General features: G+C 42.8%; 1 protein-coding gene across 1 annotated transcript in view; it reads right to left on the minus strand.

Annotated features, from left to right (window-relative positions):
* Positions 1-6,113: 6,113 nt before the first annotated feature.
* grid1b (glutamate receptor, ionotropic, delta 1b) overlaps positions 6,114-13,942 on the minus strand; it is a 490,341-nt gene continuing 482,512 nt past the window's right edge. Inside the window, exon 17 of the mRNA XM_040135538.1 lies at positions 6,114-6,602. Within this exon, the coding sequence (XP_039991472.1) occupies positions 6,114-6,602 (489 nt within the window). The remainder of the gene's footprint in view (positions 6,603-13,942) is intronic.

Genomic DNA, 13,942 nt, shown 5'->3' on the forward strand with positions numbered 1-13,942 from the left:
TATCGTTTTAGGGAACTTGAGTGAATTTTGGCCCTAAATCCGCCCACTCTCCCCAAGAATTAATTCCATGTTGGACAATTTAGCATCTGGAGATTTACATCCAATACCAGCGTTCAGTGGAAATGCAGGAATTGTGGGTTCCTTATGTAGGGAGGTGGACGGTAACAGTGTGGAAGTCGCATGTCTTACATGGGACTTTCTTGCAGGTGACCAGAGATTGTGTTCCGTCATGACTCAGAATTAGTGTTTATCTTTTTACGAACTGTACCCACACTTCAGCCAAGAGTTTTAGTTGCGTAACGCAACCCATACCCTAACCCGGCCCCATTTTTGACCTCAGAACTCCACACTCCCCTGTGATTCCTTAGGTCCCTGCACACCGTGCACTCGGGGGGAAAACCTGAAAGGGCATTTTCATGATCTCCTGCCTACTGTCTGTCCAGAGTCATGAAACATTTTCCTGGGGAGCCTGTACACTGTGCAAAATGGGGGGGAGAAAAAAAAAAAACTTGGTCACATTTTGTGTCAGACAGCGCAGTATCAAGTCAGAGCCATGCCATAAGGTGCGATCACCGTCTGGTGAATCGTAGAGCTACAAGGTGAGGCACCAAAAAAACCACCAAAAAAACCACCAAAAAGTAGCAGGAGGTTGTGAAGCCAATCAAGTCCAGGGAAAACAGGGTAACATTGAAATTCCAATTCTGCAGAGTGAGTTGGAGGTAAATACAGTAACTTTTAAAGTATTAGCATAACACTAGCTTGCCAGTGTATTTGTTGGTGTCGTAGCAGCAGTCACATTGTGAGAATTTGGTCCTACATTTCTGACTCAGTCAGCATTTTGACACAGGTTGTCTTTGGTCCCCAAACCTCCACATCAGGAGTCAGTTGATATGTCTCACAATCCGATCTAGCACCACCGTTCTGGACTGATGACCAAAACTTTCACCACGTCTCTCTTACTATCGTCGTCTTTATTTCGGGACAGCCCAGAATCATCTGGTGTGACGGGGCCTAAAATCTAAGATTTCCAGAGACTGATCCGTTGACTGCTCCGGCCTGTTACAGGTATCGCAGCAACAATGAAGGGCAGAACATGAGTCTTTGGAAATGTTGGATTTAAAAAAGTATCAGAAATCACAAGGTAACACGTGGAGTGCTGAGCTCAACAACGGGGCTAAACCCTAATTAACCCTGATCAAGTGCTTTAGTTGCCTAACCCTAAAAATTCCTTAACCACAGTTTATTTGCCACAACAACGATTCTCCCTCATCTGTCATGTAAAGAGATTGTAGATGGTGACAATTCTTAAAACAAATAAACAAAAAAAAACCCCAAAAAACCGAACAAACAAAAAAAAACCCCAAACTGTCACTGAACTCAATCCAGGTTTAGCTGCATCGTTCAATGTAGATGCTCTTGTTCAGCGATACACTTAAAAAAGCATTGTTGTTTATATTGTTGGGAATTCAGATGATGTTATTTGGGACAAAGTCAGTTCGCTCTGGTAGTTTTTCTTTTTCCAATCAGTACTTGTTTAATTTGTGAAATCACCAGTGTGTCAACTGACCACTAAACATACCTCCTATCTGACCATCAGTATGTCGTCAATATTATATTTGGTTTCCTGTCTTCAAATTGAGTTTTAGGAATAAGTGGCTTCATTCTGATAAGTTATGGTTATTCAGTTTTCCAATGCTGACATAAAAATGTGAAACGTTTTTGAATAGAAACCCTTCAAAGGTGAGCTGGTCCGCTCCTGTCTGGACTCTGGCTGTTCATGTACCGCGTGTGATCACGGTGTTTCCAAACAGCCAATACCTGGCAAATGAAAATGAAGTCCAAACTCATTAGGCCCATAAATGCACATTAATTGCACTTATGTAAGCAAAAGGAGGGGAAAGGTGTGTGGTTTTCTATTTCCCGTTGAAGATAGTTTTCATAGAAGGTTCATCATACAGTATTCCATTAGAGAAAAACAATCTAGTGTTCAGCAAACATAATCAGATTCCCTCTATATTACAAGCAGTTGAGGTATGGCACCTGCAGAATCTCCACCATCGTGAGCCTCTGATTGCACTTTGGATAATGACGCCCTCTGTCATCCCCGCAGGTGATAATGGATCTCATTAGGAATGACGTGTGGGAGTACGAGGCCTCTCTCCGTCACTCTCTCGCTCTTTCTAATTAAAATAACTGCACTGCTTTGCAGGAGAAAAACCTGTATACAAGTGTTTGACATTAAATTCTCTAGTATAAAAAATTAAAGACATTTCTATAGAGCTGATAATTCTTTCTACAAGGCTTTTTTTTCTTCAGGTTAAATATAACAAACAAAAAATTTGGAGACTGTTAGTCTGTGTTCACACCAGGTACTGTTTGACTTGACTTTGGCCCAAATTGAAGCACTATGCCTGAAAACACAAGACCTGGTCCTCTTACAAGAGGCATGGAGTGTTGGTCACAGGGAATAGGAGCGTAATGGCCACCAAGTACTGGAAATGACTAAAAAACACAAGGGATCGTGGTTAAACGGGCTTTCAGATTGAGATTTGTTGTCTCACAAAATAACAGGCAAATGTGCTTTGTTGTGGATGTTTCTGTTTTTGGGACCAGCAACTTGGCGTTCACCAAAAACCAACCAAAGCACCTCGAGTTGTCTCAGATTCAAATGGCTAGCCCCGTATTTCACCACATGTAACGCGGGTAAATGGCTTAAACTATTTACAACTTTCTCTGGTGCACCATGTTTTGATGCTTCAGTGTGTCGAGCCCTCAGGCAAAAGTCCGTTAGAACACGTGAAGAACGTTGGATTTTTTGGGTGTGGCAGTTTAAATCCAAATAAAAAAAAAAAAAAGGCTGGGAAAGCTAAGAAGAACAAAATGATTTGTGGACTGATGCTCATGTTGAGATATTTCTTCATTTATATAAGGAGGCAGGTTATCTGGGACTAGGATTGCGTACCAAGAACTGGGCGTAAATTTGTACCAGTCTCTCATTGGTCTGAACTGTTTGTTTTGCATTTTTAATTTACCTACTGGTAAATGAATTTTTTTCCCAACGTTTACCCTCCTCCCATTAGAGCTGTGGAAGAGTATCGATGAGAGTATCTGACAATGAGCCGTACTGGTGCATACACCTGTATCGATGTACGTACCAGTTAGCAACAAGTTAGGGTCCAGAATTTCTTTTTTGACCCTCAGCAGGGACAAAGAAGGGTCCTTCCAAATTTTGTGGCAATCTATCGAGAAGTCGTCGAGATCCATGAGTCTGGCCCAAAGTTAGGGACGGACCGAAAGACTGACCGCGTCATCCCTACAGCCATTCTTAGAAATTTGGTCGGGCTATCAATTCAGAACAAGTTTTTGATACGCAAACCCTACCAGTCCGTGGATTTGTTGGTTTTAACACTCAACACACCCTCGAAATCTCAAGCAAACAGAACGCAGCTCTGGTGTGCATTTGACTGAGTGGCGTCGATTTGGCTGCAGAGGGAACATGGCACAAATCCGCCTTCTTGTGGTGTTTTTGAATCCAAAACACCACAAGAGAATAGTGATTCTTATTGTACAAAGTGTATTTGGCTTCAAGAATAACACATGTAAACTCGCATCTGGGACCAGTGCAGCTATAGCTACAACATACCCTATCCCCTGAATCCATTCTCACTTGATTAGCTGTTGGGTTCCAGCACTGAAAATTTAGGTCCAAAAAAAGAATTAAAGTCCCCATTTAGCTCGTGACAGTAGGTGTGATCACAGACTAACATTCTCTCCTTCCTCCTCTCTTGTTCTGTCTTTCCTCCCCTGGACAGTACTGGTGCCAAATAAAAAGGTACTATAAAAACAAACCACTCAGCTGTGTGTAAAATATGAAGCAGATAAAAATCCATTTGTCCCCCCACCCCCACCCAAAATGTGGTGAATGATACACCATTTACAGTTGAAGTAAGAAAATGAATGTAGTCTTTTGATTGGAAAAGAACAACGTATATTATATATTCAATACAAATGAAAAAAAAATTGTGATTATTTTCGTCCAATTCTGAACATATATATAGGGTTGGTACAGAGGTGCATAAGAGTAGGTGTCCAACACTAAAATGTCCCTACAGCGGTGCTTCATGGGTAGTCGTTTACATCGATGAGTTGTGGAGAGACATCGTTTAATTTCGGCACTTAGAAAACAATCACAATGAATTTTGCGTCATTGTTTCATATTGAACAAAATTTACAAAGCCATTCAAACAGTCATAACGTTTTCATCAATGTATATATATATTTTTTTATCTCATTTTGTTTGTTTTTTATAACTCAACTTCAAAAATTGAGAATATTCAAAATACACTTTAACCTCACTTCGTTCTCTTGGTATTTACAGATATGTACAAGAGAAAAATTACACCCGCCAACCCGCCCGCCTCCCCCCGTTTTTTTGTTTTTTTGTAACATCGGCTTTTCTGAACAGGTAGTGAGATACAAAATCTTTTTTACTTTGTACACTAGGTTTTTTTTTTTTCCCCTTCTCTAATAATTTTCCTCTAGAGATCCCCAACCCAACTCACATCCAGAACTGGACCAGAGTCCAGAGAGCGACTTATCGTTGATGCAGTTTGACCCCATCCTGTCCCACCCTCGTCCCCCGCCTATCACTATATGGATGTACTGTGGGTGGCCTCAATAACCGGGTATGGGTCCTGCGGAGACTGCCTGGTAGGACATTGGCATGGGTGTCTTGCCAGGGCTCTGCCGGAAGAGCCCCCCGTTGGGAGCCCTGTGTTTGCACTGCATGGTGCCGCTGAGGCTGGTGCTGCTGAGCGGGTGGTGCGGAGGCAACGTGGTGCTGCCAGGGCCCTGGGACGGGGGTAGCGTCCTGCCTAGGGTCCCCCCATGGTGAGGGTGGGGAAGAGGAGGAGGTGGCGCCCCCTCCCCTGGGAGGAAGGTGGTCACAGCGAGGCCCGAGGGTGGGTAGTCCCGCACGGACTCCGGCCCCGGCACCAGAGAGGCCTGGCTGGGCTGCATGCTGCCGATGTCCAGCGCAGAGATCTCGATAGAGGGGCCGGGGATCTGCTTGTGGGCCAAGTCCTCGTCCAAAAGACTGTTCATACGACGATGCACCTGTTCCAGATTCACCTCCTTGTCCTATAAGAGGAGGAGTGGGGGTGGAGGAGGACAGAGGAGAGACAGGGGGGAGGGAGGAGAGGAGGGAGGAGAGGAGGGAGGAGGGACACAGAGGCTGAGATTGGCGATGGGCCGGTTTCTCAGACTGTTTCAGGTCTGCTGGTGCTCCATGCAATCTCAGTCTGTCATGGTTTTTGGAGGTGGCCTTTGTTTCGAATTGATGGATTGCTATCAGCATGTCAGCTGATAGACAGACCCTTGTTTCTTTTTGTCGTTTGGTTTGAAGAGCCCAGTGGGAACTGAGGCCACGGAAACCAATTTGTACGTGCACCTTGAAATCAAACTTGGCCAGTGAGTATTAAAGGTTTGACGTCTGGAGAAAAACAATCCTGGAGCCAAAACTGACTGAAGGTAGTTTGTTGTAAAGCTGTTAGAGGCTGTGTTTTCTTTAGTTTGTGTGTGTGAGAACAGGATACTTCAAGACTGTCATGAGTTGTGGAGAGACATCGTTTAATTTCGCACTTAGAAAACAATCACAATGAATTTTGCGTCATTGTTTCATATTGAACAAAATTTACAAAGCCATTCAAACAGTCATAACGTTTTCATCAATGTATATATATATTTTTTTATCTCATTTTGTTTGTTTTTTATAACTCAACTTCAAAAATTGAGAATATTCAAAATACACTTTAACCTCACTTCGTTCTCTTGGTATTTACAGATATGTACAAGAGAAAAATTACACCCGCCAACCCGCCCGCCTCCCCCCGTTTTTTTGTTTTTTTGTAACATCGGCTTTTCTGAACAGGTAGTGAGATACAAAATCTTTTTTACTTTGTACACTAGGTTTTTTTTTTTTCCCCTTCTCTAATAATTTTCCTCTAGAGATCCCCAACCCAACTCACATCCAGAACTGGACCAGAGTCCAGAGAGCGACTTATCGTTGATGCAGTTTGACCCCATCCTGTCCCACCCTCGTCCCCCGCCTATCACTATATGGATGTACTGTGGGTGGCCTCAATGGCTTCGGGTATGGGTCCTGCGGAGACTGCCTGGTAGGACATTGGCATGGGTGTCTTGCCAGGGCTCTGCCGGAAGAGCCCCCCGTTGGGAGCCCTGTGTTTGCACTGCATGGTGCCGCTGAGGCTGGTGCTGCTGAGCGGGTGGTGCGGAGGCAACGTGGTGCTGCCAGGGCCCTGGGACGGGGGTAGCGTCCTGCCTAGGGTCCCCCCATGGTGAGGGTGGGGAAGAGGAGGAGGTGGCGCCCTCCCTGGGAGGAAGGTGGTCACAGCGAGGCCCGAGGGTGGGTAGTCCCGCACGGACTCCGGCCCCGGCACCAGAGAGGCCTGGCTGGGCTGCATGCTGCCGATGTCCAGCGCAGAGATCTCGATAGAGGGGCCGGGGATCTGCTTGTGGGCCAAGTCCTCGTCCAAAAGACTGTTCATACGACGATGCACCTGTTCCAGATTCACCTCCTTGTCCTATAAGAGGAGGAGTGGGGGTGGAGGAGGACAGAGGAGAGACAGGGGGGAGGGAGGAGAGGAGGGAGGAGGGACACAGAGGCTGAGATTGGCGATGGGCCGGTTTCTCAGACTGTTTCAGGTCTGCTGGTGCTCCATGCAATCTCAGTCTGTCATGGTTTTTGGAGGTGGCCTTTGTTTCGAATTGATGGATTGCTATCAGCATGTCAGCTGATAGACAGACCCTTGTTTCTTTTTGTCGTTTGGTTTGAAGAGCCCAGTGGGAACTGAGGCCACGGAAACCAATTTGTACGTGCACCTTGAAATCAAACTTGGCCAGTGAGTATTAAAGGTTTGACGTCTGGAGAAAAACAATCCTGGAGCCAAAACTGACTGAAGGTAGTTTGTTGTAAAGCTGTTAGAGGCTGTGTTTGCTTTAGTTTGTGTGTGTGAGAACAGGATACTTCAAGACTGTCATGAGTTGTGGAGGATCGAGAGACTTCTGGTGAAGAATGATGGATTTGCTTTTCGACTGAATCTGGACGCTGTTCCTTCACATTTAAATTTTCCAGCAACGAGAGAGAGAATTTCTGGGTAGAAATTGACGTGCGCGGCGTACTCTCTGGAATTATTTACTTAACTGAAACTGAAAATATGTTCAGCTGTGTTTTCTTTCCCCTCCGTGGTGTATTTTTCCTCTCTGCCCTTGGAGCCGGTACACTCTGTGCTGGAGGATCCGAGAATTGGTTTCCTATCAGACCAATTTAATCAAAACATCGGCTGACGCAGCATTTCCTGCTGACTGCAGCCATGCATACTTGTTAGGCATTAATAGACATTGGAGTGTTTCCCTGTTGAACCGCAGGTCTGCCACAGCACACTGGGTCACGGGAAAGTAAAGGACAAGGGGTAAAGAGAGAGACGGGAGGCGTGACTTGCATATCTGAATCCGGATTCTCTACATGTCTGCGTGTGCCACTGCTGCTGTGCGGATGAATGCAGCTGCAGTCAGTGCAGCCTGTTGACGTCAGCGTTTAAAACAAACACGTGGAGTCAGTCAGTGTCCCGAGCTTGGCTCCAGCATTGGATTCACTTTAACTCAGAAGGTACAATGATATTAGTCACAGTAACTCATCACACTGAGACACAAGTGATAGTCAGAACAATGCACATGACACATTTACACTGTATATTAATACCACAGACATATTCACTTATGTTGCAGTGTTATCAGCAGGAGGGCCAGAGCCAGGATTTTACAGATACTGAAGTCATGCAACCCCCAACCCGCCCCAGCCCCGCAATTGAAGAAAATTTTCTGTTGATTTTGAATTTGATTTTTTAAGTTATAATCCTTAAGATGTTCAATATGGTCTGTGTTATTTCTGCGGTAGCCACGCAGTGTACTTACTCGCTTAAATATTACAGTTTGTACTTTACTTTATTAACGACTAATGCAAACCCAGCATTTTCTACACCTGCTGCTCCACATTAAAAAGGGTTCAACTGGTGAAACACGTGGTTGGTTTTATTGCGAAGCAGCCATAGGAAACGCAAAGTATTTGTCATGGAGGTTAGCCCTCACTGACACTGCAAATAATTTGCTCAGTAAACAGTCGTTTTCGCAGGTTCGTGAGCAGATCGGCAAAAAACACGAGGCGATGACTCCTCTAGAGGCACGAGTTGTTCCTCCTCTGTTGAATTCCTGACAAAGAAGCTGCTAAAGGTGTGTTTGCTGCGTTCGGTGATCAATACGCAGGATGTGTGGATCCAACAGAACTCTGAGATCTGGGTTATTAAACTACACCTGCTGTTACCACCAGTAAGCACAGGTGTCGCCGAATAAACCAGGATTAAAATCTTTAGTTTTATGACTTTCATTCATCCAACTATTGTTTTTTTTTTTTCCTTTTTCTGTGTTAAAGTTTTAATTCATCTAAAAACATTAATATTTTACATGTCTCCTCTTGACCAGGAACTGAATTCTAACAGGGAAAATCGTCGAATGTTTACACTGATGTATTTCTTAATTTTCCTTAGCCTGAAACCAGTTGAATTTAAAAGCACCGGTTCTATGTTGGCATTTAAAAATCCCAACAGGTGCAAAGTTAACCGGTAGATGTAAACTACAAGTCGGGTCCTCAGTCATAGCTACGGTCCCGATCGGAGGAAAGCAAGAAGTGAAAGGCTTAATAGAATTAAACAAGCAGAGGTTTGTCTCTGAAAGACAGGCGAGAGGCAGTAATCATAAGCAAAATGGTGGCTGTTAAGATGACAATGCCTTCAGCGTTAAGTCTTTACGCTGAGGCAGGATGACGGAGAGAGCACTTCCTGAGAAACATGCCTGTAATGCTGCAAAATAACCAAGACAGAAAGCAGCTTGTGAAAGGACTCTTGAGGAAACCTCAGAGTCTCAGCGCATCTTGATAGACTGCGACGGAGTACGGCGGAGGCTAAGGATCTGTCTTCAGCCTTTGTTCAAACCTTAAAAGAAGACATAAACATACAATGTGTTTATCAAGGAGACCTGAGCAGGTTTGAACGATTGCTCTCCAGTCCCAAGGAGCTCCTCTCAAAGCCAATTAAAACATCTCGGCACAGGTTATTGTTTCAGCGGACTCGCGCCTCATTAAAATATGTTTTAAGTATTGTCAAACTGGCAGCTAGCCCAAATAAATAAATGTCTGGGATTAAACCTCAGCTGGCTGTTGAAGACAGACGGGCGATGTAAGTGGAGAGGAAGAAAACAACAGCCGTCTAAAAGCCTCTATTAATTTAGAAAACAAACAGCTCCTTTAATGAGTGCTCCCAGAGCCTTGGGTGGGGGGTGCGGGGTCTCCTGCTACTTTGCAAATACTGCAACACTCGAGTGTTTCTGGTTCATTCTGGATTCAAGTGGCCCTTTCGAAACATCTGAACTCTTCTTATAAGAGTCTGCCTTTGAAATCAGCATCTCTCGCCGTAAGATGTGTGGCAGTTAAACGTGAAGTCTGATGTACAACCACTGAAGGGGACATGAATTGTCCCTGTGGCCACTGATGACGATGCTGACTTCAAGTACGTAAATCAAACATTTCTCAGTGGCAGATATTTCCTCAGTCGTCTGCTTACACGTTAATGATGAAGCCAATGTATATGGCTCATTAACGTTTAACTTCACAAAGCAAAACCACACATTCTGTCATTGTGGCTCGTAAAGGCTCAACACGCATTTTTATCAACAGGCTGTCATACACTCGCACCTCATCGTAAGGTCTTCTTGCAAATGATCAGATGAAATTATCCACCAAAATCAGTGTCTGGATAAATCTCGAGTGAAAATTAGGCCAGAAGCATGAAGTTGCAGAACCATGCTTCATTTTTGTATCTATATACTGTATAATGATAGTTTAAGAGGTTTGGAAGCTTGGGAAATGCAGCATATCACAACACATCTAAATTCTCCCCATAGTCCTCTGATTAATTCAGTTTCCAGTTGATTGGCTGCTTTCTGGACTAACATCTCAGTTTGTGAGATGCAGTCTGGCTTTTCATGCCTAATTTGCCATTTATGTAAGTGGCACTCCAAAAACCCTTAGACTTGAATCAAGAGTTTTTACAAGTTGCGCTACAAAATGTTTGGGTCTTTTAGATCCACCGATTTAGGTTGAACTCAGACAAAAAAGACTTGAGCTTTGAGAGCAACTCTGCCAATGAGAAATATTTGAACACCCAAATTTGTTTCAATAACTCGACTGCAAATTGTCCGATGACGTGTCAACCGAGAACAGGTGAGCGTGAGGTCAGAGGTCAGGCCGTAATGAAATGAGTTCACACAGTTAACGATGTCCGACTGAAAGCAAACAAGGAGAAACAGAAAGGCACTCTAAGGACCGGGAGGGTTTCTAATGACGGGAGATGCAGCGTTAAAGTTGAGGTGGCTCTCAGATGGAGCAGCCGGGGCCAGGCATCAGTTACAACTGTAAATATCGTGTCGCCATTTTCAGAAATGAATTTTTCTCCTTTGTATATAGCTGAAACGTCTGGTTCTGGAAGTAGTTTCCTGTTCAATTTTCTGCTACGGTAATTGATTATTAACTTTAGTGGTTTTATAGGTGGAAGGTCTAATGAGCAAGAAACTTTAATGACAAAATGTCTGATTTAAGCTTTGTTGTTAAGAAAAACTCTTCTTTGTGAAGTAACAGGTAATAAATCCGTCATTGTAGTCCCTTGAAATGTTCAGTTTCAAGGGACCACAAATAAAAAAGATTGCTTACTTTATCATCTGCATATAATCATGTTATTTAGTTAATGGTTGAAATGGAAGAAAAATTAACACATGACATCGGTCGCAAAGCGTTCTGGAGGTAAGATGTGTATTACCTCTCATAGTACATTACATACAATACATTTTTCTTTCATATTTACTGAAATATTTATGGGGAACAAATCAGAGATTCATTTCCAGAACGTAAGCCACAGAAAAACCAGAATGAGGCATGTTTCTGCTCTATTATACAGTTAGAAATGGCCCCAAATCAACCCTCAACAAAACAAAAGGACCTTGGCGAAGGCAAAGGTGAGGTTTTTTTTTTCTTTTTTCGGTCTTTATTTTTGATAATTGTATAGGAGGTCTATTCTGACCTGTATCAATAGCTTCTGCTTCATCCCAGCCTCTCTCTCTGTCTGTCCAAATGTCCCTCCTCCCCTCCGATGAAGCAGTTGTAATGTCATTATATGTCAATGGACCAGAAACCCTTGCCAGTCTGTAATCCTTAGTAACCTGCACGAGATCATAGACAGTCAAGTGTAAATAAAAAAAATAAAAAGGATAGTTGGAGAGAAGGAGAGGAGATAGATAACACGGGTGTCCACATTGACATATAATTTGCAATTAGACGTGAAACAGTGATAGGACCAGGAGTTATGGACGGAGATGTTGGAGACAAATCTTATTGCTAAAGGGCGACACACCCAACGAATTGTGTCTGCTCACACTTTAGTTTATGGATCCATGTCAAAGCTTTTCTGTCCATGTGTCCCCTGCCACATGACTACAGCCTGCATCCTGTTGACATTGGCACAGTGTGTTTCTGTTGAGGTGAATCCCTCTGTGTGTGTTGTGTTTTGCACTGCGGGTGGACGTCGTCGTTAGCTGGAGCCAGAGCCTACAAATGCAGGTCTGAGGTCAGTTTATGTTCAAGTGGGGCCTTAATGAATGCTTGGAGAAGCAAATGTTGTGACCGTGTCCCAGTTCCAGACTCTATACTATTAATGGAAGATATATGCTACGATTGTTCCTTTCAGATGCAACATGGGAGCAGCTAAGGGAACCCAACCCTCTTTGTACAGTGGAGAAAACACTCAGCTAACCTGAGAAAAACTCTCATTTTTAGCCGACTCTCTGCGTCACTGTCACTGGTTGAAATGACAAACATCACCAACTGCCGATTATATTATCTATGACTGCTGTTAAGCCCATAACCAACTTGACGACTGGAAAAAAAATGAAACTTATGGCTTAATTATTTCTATTTTTAAGAATAGACCAGGATATAATGAGAAAATGTGATATAAATGTCAATAAATTCATGCACTTGGTCAATGATTCTAGGCCTTATCATCCCTACGGGCTTTTATTGATATCTTTTATACTTGAGTTGGGCTGACTGTGTCGCTTGTCATCCTATCTGGTAATAAACATGTCTTAAAAGGTCTTAGACGCAACTTGGTGGAACCTGTGGAGTTTCACATCTTCAGACCAACGGAGATTATTCCACTGAAACAGTCTGAGAAGGGGAAATGCTCACGAGTCAGCCATACACCCGGCAGACATTCGGGATGGGTACCAGTAATAGATTCATCAGTTACTAAGCAGACATACACCGGATTGATCTGTTTTGCCTGCAAGTATAAAGAAGACTTGGTGCCTCAGCCAAGACATTCTTGTAAACCTGTGTCGACCCAAACGCTGGATGATATTTAAATAGTTTCTCAAGAAAATGATGCTTGAAAAAGCAGGAGTTGTGTTTATCAGGACTAGATGATTCACTACACCAGATTTTCTTGTTGGTCTCCATTCTACTCTGTCCTGTTGCATTTTGGGTTGTCTGTAGCCTTTTTGTTGCCTAGTGAGTTTCTTCAAGCCACTGGAGTCCAGGTTGATTTTGGTTTATTTAGTTGTTAATCTTTTGTTTTTGTGTTGCACCTTTTAAACTGTCTTTTCCCCGCATGCATGGAGTCCTTTGTTTCAGCACAAACCCAGGTGCCTATTAAAAAAAAGAAAAAGTCTTTACCCATAACCCCTCAAGATATTAATGTCCAAAAGTTGTAGTTTGTTAGTTTTACTATTTATACAAAGAGAAAAATGCTGCTGAAAATGTAAGAAATAAAAATATGTTCCAGTCTATTTACATATAAAGTGATTTTATCCAAACTAATTTCTTGCCTTTTTTATTTAAAGTGAGTATGCCCGCAAATCACAGAAAATATTGTGAGGGAAATTATTTTACATATTTTATGGCGTACGGACATACATGAGATATGGGACTAACATTTTACTGCCACAGAGGAAATAAATTCATTAAGAGAGAATGTGAGTTGAAAATAAATAGAATTCAATAATATACTTCAAAAAGTAGGAACCAAATAGTCTGTCAACATTTTTTACACAGGCTCAAATCCCGTTAAATTTCACCTCATATTTCTTTGTGAAAATGCTCCACACACCTAAAAAAAGATGGTTAAAATTAGTATTTAGTCTGGCACTGAGACACAACCCGACCCTGGATCAGATTAACGGCTTAACTGCGTTTTGGTCTGTGGTGTAAGACAACTCTCTCCTTAATAATTCAGAGATAAAATCGGTACGATATAAACCTTTTGTGATGACAAGAGTTCATTCATCTGCACTAAGTACATCAATTAGGCCAGATGTTTCCTTAAGAGTCATTGTTGTCTGGAGGAGACGGTCGTCGGTGTTCATTAATTTTGATTAGAGTGTGTTAAAGTAAAATTAGTATGAATCAAACATGATTCACACCAATTTTACTTTCAGGAGTGTCTGGATGTTTAATTAACCGCTTTTCCTCTTGAAACCCTGTGAAGGTGGAACTACTAGCTTACGTGTTACAGTAGCGTGTATTTCATTAACAAGAGAGTGATTTAGCGATTGGCTGCTGTATTTTTTTTATTTAGTAGGCACTTAGTAAGGATCGAGTGTCTATTAGCAACAACAGCAAATGATTTGGACCGACTGCGATAATGTCAGTGCTAATGTTAAAACCCAGGGTGTGCTGCACTTTGAGGTTCTCTCGGATATGATAAATGACTTTTTTTGTCTCTTGACGTCTCATCAGGATTTCACGCTGAAATGGAAAATG

Source organism: Xiphias gladius, chromosome 9 (assembly GCF_016859285.1).
Source record: "Xiphias gladius isolate SHS-SW01 ecotype Sanya breed wild chromosome 9, ASM1685928v1, whole genome shotgun sequence".
Classification (NCBI taxonomy): domain Eukaryota; kingdom Metazoa; phylum Chordata; class Actinopteri; order Istiophoriformes; family Xiphiidae; genus Xiphias; species Xiphias gladius.